The 9,044-nt window shown below is 37.1% G+C and overlaps 1 protein-coding gene across 2 annotated transcripts in view; it reads left to right on the forward strand.

Annotated features, from left to right (window-relative positions):
* Nucleotides 1–2,958, forward strand: part of gabrb2b (gamma-aminobutyric acid type A receptor subunit beta2b) — a 46,221-nt gene extending 43,263 nt beyond the window's left edge. For both annotated transcript variants that reach the window (XM_058087209.2, XM_058087215.2), the window contains exons 10-11: nucleotides 161–301; nucleotides 1,155–2,958. In XM_058087209.2, the coding sequence (XP_057943192.2) occupies nucleotides 161–301; nucleotides 1,155–1,505 (492 nt within the window). In that variant the 3' untranslated portion in view covers nucleotides 1,506–2,958. The remainder of the gene's footprint in view (nucleotides 1–160; nucleotides 302–1,154) is intronic.
* Nucleotides 2,959–9,044: the final 6,086 nt, after the last annotated feature.

Here is a 9,044-nt window from a genome sequence, read left to right on the forward strand (position 1 = left end):
ATACTCTAAGAAGCCGTTCACATAAGCTTGTGTCATTATTTGTGAACCGGAGGAACAATTATTGCATAAACTGCATGTTGCTAACTTAAAGCCGCCTACATGAGCAAAAACTCCATCCCAGTACTTGCTTGGTAACCATGGTGATCGTGTGCACTTGCAGTGGCTGGTGGGCAATGTTGTCGGCCGAGATGACACCTTGTATGCAAGGATGAAACAAAGGGAGCACGATGTTCATGACTCAATGTGGGAACCGATTTTTATGGACGATACTGCCATTGGACTCGGCGACCAAAAGAATAAGGTAAGAAAAAAAAATGCCGTATGGACTTATTTTATGGGCTGCTTGAGGTTGCAAATATCTTCACTCTGAAAGAAAGTAAAGTAAATATTTTTGTTAGTTTTATTTTAGAGAGACACAAAGAAAAAAAAATCCAGAAAACACAACACTCTGGTTATGCAGTCGTCCCTCGAATTCTGCAGCTTCACTCTATCATGGTTTTACAAACAAGTATATATAAATAAATATAAAAATCATGCTGTTTCATGGTTGAATATGTCCGATTATTAGACCTGTTTTGCTTTAATTGAGTATTTTCAAGGATACAAACTGCAAAATGAGCTAAAATACAAATATAAAGTATTGATTGCCAAAACAACAGGCTTTTGTTGCAGATTTGAATTATCTCACAACAGGCACAATAATAACAACATAGTAGTCATCATAATAATAACACGGTTTACTATCCATAATCCACTCTTATTGATAGCAACACATACAAGCATGACTCTATTTATGCCCTAAATGGCTTATTTTCTCTTATCATGTCCACGATATTGGGTAATACAAGGTCTAGTAGGCTATAATAATAAAAAAAAAAAATCTAATTTAGAAGACCGAATACAGAATAAAATAAATAAAATATTTGATTTATAAATGAGGACTCCCACTTTGAAGAATTTCACTTATCACGGTCGAGTCTGGAACCAATTAACCGTGATAAACGAGGGATTACTGTATATTAATGTGTATTTGATTGAGTCAAATAAGTATTTGAAAAAAAATAACATTACAGATATTTTTGTTTTGAGGCTGTCACTTGGCAACTCAAAATTTCCATTCTCTGAAATATGCCAAACTTGATGTTTCCCTTCAGCAGATGGACCAACATGAAAACATTTTGCTGAGTACTCTCGATATCAAGAACGACATGGGAATTACAGAGCTAGCTCTGGGTCTCAACGACCCCCGGAACACCATGCTCACATACGACAGCTCCACACTGCAGTACCGCAAAGCAGGGCTGGCCCGTCACAACTTTGGCCGAAACACGCTGGAGCGCCATATGACTCAGAAGAAGAGTCGACTAAGGAGGCGCACCTCGCAGCTAAAGATCAACATACCAGACTTGACTGATGTCAACTCCATAGACAAATGGTCGCGGATGATCTTCCCAACTGTCTTTTCCTTCTTCAACATCGTTTACTGGCTTTACTACGTCAATTAAAAGGGAGGACAGCGGAGAAAATAACACATCCGATATGTTGCTGATTTCTTTGATGTATTTCATGTAAGTATTTTATTTCTGTGTCTTCGAAAAACTGGACTGACGCACTACAACCAGGACTGGACACATCATGTCTTGGAATGCCACATTTGCTGACTTACACATGAAAACCTTACAGAGGGAGGATAAAACAAAAGGTGCCTGTGATAAAATCATCTTTTTATTATTATTATTATTATTATTATTTGCAGTACAGTCAGTTATTGCCAAAATATATACATGTCAAATTTAGTACTCATTTATTATTGAGTATCAGGTCGTCTGAGATGTGTACTATTGCATTTTTTTATGTTATTAATAATTAATTCTAGACTAACATTTTGTAAATACATTTTTCAGAACACTATTTACCAACAAAAATGATAATATGCGTATGAATAAGCTTTGAAAATGTCATAAAATTGAACCAATACTTCATTCATTAGTATTTCTGTAAAGACAGCTAACCGCATACTAGAAGTGCTAATAAGTAAAAGAACGTAGTTGCATAAAAAGCACATGCATAAAAGCACAAACCTCAGCTAATAACATTCATCTCTAACCTGATGACAAGACTGTGAATAAACCAGATCATTCATAGAACAGTAGGCTCATACAATGATATTATTTTCAAATATACAGTGTACTTTTGCATTCCGAAAGTGGAATTTTCTAAAACATTTTGCACACAAAGATGCTAAAAGCCATAGAGGCTGCACCATTGTACTCATGCCGCTGCTTAAAGCTCCTATCAACTCATACATCCGTGGAACGCAACTGATTTGAAACAATTCAAACAAGTTTGAAAAATGTATTCAACTTTTGTTATTTACTTAAATATGTTTGGGGGCGGGGGGAATTAAATACCTCAGTGGGACTGTGATACATAAATGTCCATAATAGTGTACTTTTGTTTTTAATTGTACAACTATAAATATAGACGTAAATCAGAAACACTTTCCAAAACTAACATTTAAATCCGCAATATAGACTTTGGCCCTTTGACTTGGTATGTTCGATGTCTTAGTGGGGATTCAATTTGACCTGATTATTTTGGAAATTAAGGGTAGTCGGATACACGGTGGCGAGTGGTTAGCGCGCAGGCCACCGTGCATGATGCGTGGTTTTCTCCGGGTACTCTGGTTTCCTCCCACATTCCAAAGACATGCTAGGTTAATTGGTGACTCCAAATTGTCCATAGGTATGAATGTGAGTGTGAATGGTTGTTTGTCTATATGTGCCCTGTGATTGGCTGGCGACCAGTCTAGGGTGTACCCCGCCTCTCGCCCAAAGACAGCTGGGATAGGCTCCAGCACCCCTCGTGACCCTCATGAAAATAAGCGGTAGAAAATGAATGAATGAATATTGCCAAAAAATAAATGTACAAAAAAACACTGACATATATATATATATATATATATATATATATATAATTTTAAAAAATTACCTAAAATATTAATTTGGATGTATTTTGATTTCTATTAGTTTACATATTTTTATTACATTTTTTAATATGAAAAATAATTTTATTACTGGGCTGCACGGCGGTCGAGTGGTTAGAGCGCAGACCTAGCTAGGAGAAATTGTCCATAGGTATGAATGAGAGTCGCAAATGTGGCTGCATGGCGGACGAGTGGTTAGCGCACAGGCCTCACAGCTAGGAGACTCGAGTTCAATTCCACCCTCGGCCATCTCTGTGTGGAGTTTGCATGTTCTCCCCTTGCATGCGTGGGTTTTCTCCGGGTACTCCGGTTTCCTCCCACATTCCAAAAACATGCTAGGTTAATTGCTGACTCCAAATTGTCCATAGGTATGAATGTGAGTGTGAATGGTTGTTTGTCTATATGTGCCCTGTGATTGGCTGGCCACCAGTCCAGGGTGTACCCCGCCTCTCGCCCGAAGACAGCTGGGATAGGCTCCAGCACGCCCTCGACACTCGTGAGGATAAGCGGTAGAAAATGAATGAATGAAGTGACTAGTTCTCCTCCTTCGTGTCTTTAAGGGGTCAGGTCGATTTTGGGGTTTACCGAAAACAAGAAAGATGTGTTAATCCAGATTGTGTGTAAAGCGAGCACGTAATATTTCAGGTGTCTACGAAAACATAGCCACAATGCACCGCATGCAGATAAATGACTGGCATCCCAATCAAATTCAGTCACTATTTTATGTCTATAATACATTTTTAACTCAAACTAATTTCACTTTTGACCTTGGAGCCTTGGACCTGGTGTTTACATGCCAATCATTAGGAGCCTGACCTTGTGCTGTGTACGTTATTGACAGTTTAAACATCCTTTTCTCTCTGATAAGAGTTTATTGTATGGGTAAGTGAAAGAAAATGATTCAGTTGTACTAAAAAGTCATACGTTTTTTTAATAAATGATGATGATTTTAAAGCCCATCCTGTTGATAGGTAAATTCTAGAAAAAATATGTAAATATCAGATATAACATTACTAATCAATTGGAATATATTGTATAACCTCTGTAAATAAAAAAATTATTATGAGCTTCCTACAGAACTGAAAAAAAACAGATTCCCACTATAATTTATACTGTATCATAAAAGGGAACGCATAGGCCGATGTGGGAAACAATGTACATAGTATATTTCACAGTGTCACTTTTTCTTCTAAGCTATTTTAGTGGAGGGTTTTTGCCAAAACTGAAGATGTAATCATGAATGTAGTATTCTTTTGCAGCAATCTGTTGTACCGGGAATCAGCCAAATCAAGCTTAACCTGTACCGACTTTTCACACAATAAAGTAACGATATACCACAGCAGCCCCCGGATTTGAACCATCTCAGGTCAGTGCGATGCACACTCCTAACGATATAACAATTACACACTAAAAAGGTCCCAAACACAGAACTGGCTTATGATGTTTCTGTATAGGAGATTTGTGTTTTGTTATTATAATATTGTTTACTAGCGTTTCACTGTATACAATACACGATGGACTAAGATGACGGTTTCAATCTCAACAAAAAGCATCCGCCGTTATCTAATTTAACTATATTTCACTTTAATCGTGATTATTATGAAAGAATAGTAGGGCCACACTGAAAAGAAAATATAATTATAGGATGAAAACAGTCATAATGTTGTATTACAGGAAAGCCAATTTGAAAAATAATTTAAAGTCTGAATTTTAGGAAAATTACACAATATTCCAAACTTCTATAGATAGTTCTTAAATATTTATATAGTCTCCTAATATTATGATTGTTTTTTGTCATTATTTTGTCGCTTTTCGGTGCTGCCCTAATACTCCTTTGTAATTATTACCGTGTGTAGTACGGCAAGGTGTATTTTGAGTGATATAGCTATTGGTCAGTTTTATTTGTATTTTTCTTTTCAGTATACACTGGCAACTGGCATGTAAGGTCTACTTCAAGTTCAACACTTTAATATGTATTTGTACTTCACAGCATTTTCCTTTCATATATTTTTATACTTGTGTAAAAAAAAAAAAACGGAAAGATTGCTCTTTGGCAAAACCTTGTAAATCCAAATTTCACATATTTCTACTATACGAAGTGACTACTGTATATTGTCCTTTAGGGGCTCTGAAAGTGGATTAACATGTATGCTCTTGAAAGCCTTTCAGAAACCCTTGTTTAAAAAAAAAAACGAAAAAAAAAACATTATTTGTGGTTGTCAATGGATTTAAAAATGGCTCTTGAAGTTTGTGAAAATGTTTTGGAACGGTCTCTGGGGGAGAAAGGACATACTGACATCCTAAAAGCCTAAATGACTCATCTTGGTGACAGTGTACTTTTGCACACACTCACAGAAGAAGCCTTAGACTCGTGCTGCCCTGGACTACTTTTAATCCGAGCGGCGTCAATCCTTCTTACCTTCTCAACACCGTCCACCTCGACAAATCTTTGTATGTGCCCCTCACAGGAACATTCCCAGGAACTCAGAGCTGTACCCCCCCCCCCCCCCCCTTCAAAGATATGCCCTGTAAAAGCCAATGTCTGTCTTTACAATGAAAAAAAACATGGAAATGATATCATCAATAAATATTGTATACAGTCCCATGTGCTCATTGCTATGCCTGCAAATTCATCACAGTTATTGCTTCCATTGCCAGTGTTGTCATGACGTCCGGTATGTTTTCCACATATGAAAACACTCAATACAACAATACAATGCACTTTGGTAGTTCCATACAAAATGTTCAGTCAATCCAACAATAACTGCATGTGGGAAAAATAGACATTTGATGTGTTTAAACTAAGGCTGTCGAGCGATTAAAATATTTGATCGTGATTAATCACACTGTCCATCGTTAACGCAAATTCATAGCATTTAATCGCAGATAGAAATACATTTTTATCTACAATAAGTATGGGAAATCTCGTTTCCATGTGCAACTAAAACGATAATTACATCAAATTTTATGTCAAAGGATATCAATTTCAGAACTAGCAAGCATATTTTTGTATATTATATTGCATATTAGCTCTTAAATTCGCCCACAAACGTTCAGCAAATACAAAATGAGAGCTAGTGAGACATCTCACACAAACATGTTTTTGTTTATTTGTGTCAGCTCAAAATAAGATTTGTTTATTTATGATACTGTTTTTCAGTTCTAAATGTTTGAGTAAAAAAGCCTACTTAGGAACATTCAGAAAGGATTATTATTAAGTATTTGCTACAATGCACCTTGTAGCCATTGAAGGAAACGTCCGTTAATGCGTCATTAACATTGACAACCAGAGTTTAAACCCTAATTACCAAGGTGGTGAAAGACTTTAAGTCGCAATATTGTTAAAAACAGAGAAAAAGAGTAAAAATTTGGAAAATGTAAGAATGTTATCAGAATAAAGACTAAATATTGTGAAAATAGTCAAAATTACGCAAAGATTTTTTTTTAATAAAAAAAGTTGATATAGCTGATGGGGGAAAAAACAGCAAAAATGAAAAAAAGGAAATTTTATGAGAATAAAGTCAGATAATGATTAAAAAATGTCATTTTAGTGGCATAGAGTTTAAATATTAAAGGGAAAACATGTTAGTCATATTCTGAGAAGTAAACGAAGTCAATAAAGTTGTCATTTTAAACATTTCAAATTAAGTTGGGGTAAGAGTTAAAAATGTATAATCGTATGGCTCTCCAAATTTCCTTTGTTTTTCATCCTGTTTTAAATATTGAGCAGAAATGGAGACAGAAAACAAGACTAAAGCTACAGTAAAGTCTCGTTATATCGATATCGGTTATAACGAATTACTACTTATTACGATACTATTTTCATTTCCCTGCAAATTTCTAGTCTTTTATGATATAATTAGTTCCGTTAGTACGATACCCGGTTATTATGATAATCCGGTTACTACGATGCCCTTTTCATCTCCCGCCAGCCAATTTGGTCTGCTTATATCGATACAAAAGCAGCTTAAATCAATCTTTGCTTAAGGATTTCAATACCAAAAAAGAACACGGCGAACGGCTGCTTCCAGTCAACTTTATTTTTCACACTTCCACCACCAGAGCACAGCACACACACCGATTCCCGCACTTCCTGGTTCACGGGTCATGCTTAACCCGCCCCACATAGCTGGCCAAACACATGCCTGCAACAGAAGAAGCAACTGACATAGCATACACACCTATTCCAACGAAGACACAAGCGTACAAATACATGTATTTAATTGTGTTGTATTCAGATATCTTTTTATCGCTTGCAATAATCACTGTTTTTCATATGTACATGCTGCCGTTCGTTGGTTCTTCTGTTGCAGGCATGTGTTTGGCCAGCTATGTGGGGCGGGTTGAGCATGACCTATGAACCAGGAAGTGCGGGAATCGGTGTGTGTGCTGTGCTCTGGTGGTGGAAGTGTGAAAAATAAAGTTGACTGGAAGCAGCCGTTCGTCGTGTTCTTTTTTGGTATTGAAATCCTTAAGCAAAGATTGATTTAAGCTGCTCGACATTGTTCTATACTATAGAACAATGTCGAGTGCATTATTGCCCACTTTTAATGCAGTTTGGCGCAGGATCGGATATATGGATAGTCTGGTTATATCGGTATTTTTTCCGACTCCCGAGAATATCGATATAACGAGACTTTACTGTATTTGTATCTACTGTCACTGAGTTGAGAGAAGTGAGAAGGTACTGGAACACTGTTGGTATTTCTTTTATTGTCATTTAGACAGTGGTGCCTTGGCAAACGAGTGGTTTTTTTTCCTTTAGATGTGAGCCATTTCTCGGCTGACTTTTTGCTTTGCACTGCAAGATAAAATATGCTAATGTGTACTACGTGTAAACGTTTTTGAAAACTCCCAATGAGAAATACATGTACCGTTACACCTCTAATGTCACAACATACATTGAATATCTGCAGTAAAAGAAAGCAGTAGCCTGTCTTTACCCAGTAGGAGCTGGAAGTAAGGACCATAGTGATCTACTGTAAGTATTAATGGGGGATTTCTCCTCCTCTTTGACTTATTTTTTTGTCTTTGACTTGTCTTCTCATGCTTTTTCTATAATGTTCTTGTTTTGCAGGTATTACTACCTGTGCTACGGTGTCTGCCTGCTGGATTTTTGTTCAACTTTTTCTTCCCTCCACCATAGCAACAAAGAGGCAAAAAAAAATTCTTATTAACAAGTCTTTTTTGTTCCCCTCATTATCTTTTCATGTGTACCACTCTTGTTCACTCGCAAATCCTTTTGACTGCTCTTGTTTTGTTCTCGCCCTGCCGCCTTCTCCGTTTCATCACATTTCTATTACAATTTCTCCAGTTTTTAAATCCGCCTGCTCTGCAGCATGTGTGTTACTATGATGAAGGGAGGGGGGGATCCAGTAGCTGAGGGCTTGAACAAAGTGAGATTGCTCATCTGGTACATGGAGCTCCACTCTATTAAAACAAAATTCCGATGCTCTTCTTTTAAAAAGGGAGTCCATCAAGACTCCATAACAAGCAATTTGTCCATGAATGACTTACTTTTACCTTGATTTTTTTCAAGCTGATACAGATAACTTCCTGCTTCTCAAGACAGTTAGTGGAATTTACGCACACTTGGAGATGTTTATTTAATTTTTTTTTTAATTTACCAAATATTATGGCATCACTAATATTGACAAAACATGCCGTTCAAAAGTACAAACCGTGCTTCAAGTATTAACAATGGTAAAGGGCTGGTCATCCAACGGCATTCCACACGGCTGGTAAGGTTCGATGCATTGAAGCACCTTTTTCTTCCACCCCATCATAGAATGTTTGCCGAGCATTTGACGCAACTATCATGCAAAATGTTAGATTTGCATAATTGCGTTGGCAAAATTTCTACATACACACAATAATGCACTGGCTTGTACCCCATTGAGGCTACAGCACTGGAGGTAGCAGAGATGAGGATGCTGAGGTTCTCATTGGGAGTGACCAGGATGGATAGGATCAGGAACGAGTACATCAGAGGGACATTACATGTTAGAGGCCTTGGAGATAAAGTCAGAGAGGCCAGACTGAGATGGTTGGGACATGT

Source organism: Doryrhamphus excisus, linkage group LG21, assembly GCF_037039965.1.
Source record: "Doryrhamphus excisus strain RoL-2023G ecotype Guam linkage group LG21, RoL_Dexc_Guam_v1.1, whole genome shotgun sequence".
Classification (NCBI taxonomy): Eukaryota; Metazoa; Chordata; class Actinopteri; order Syngnathiformes; family Syngnathidae; genus Doryrhamphus; species Doryrhamphus excisus.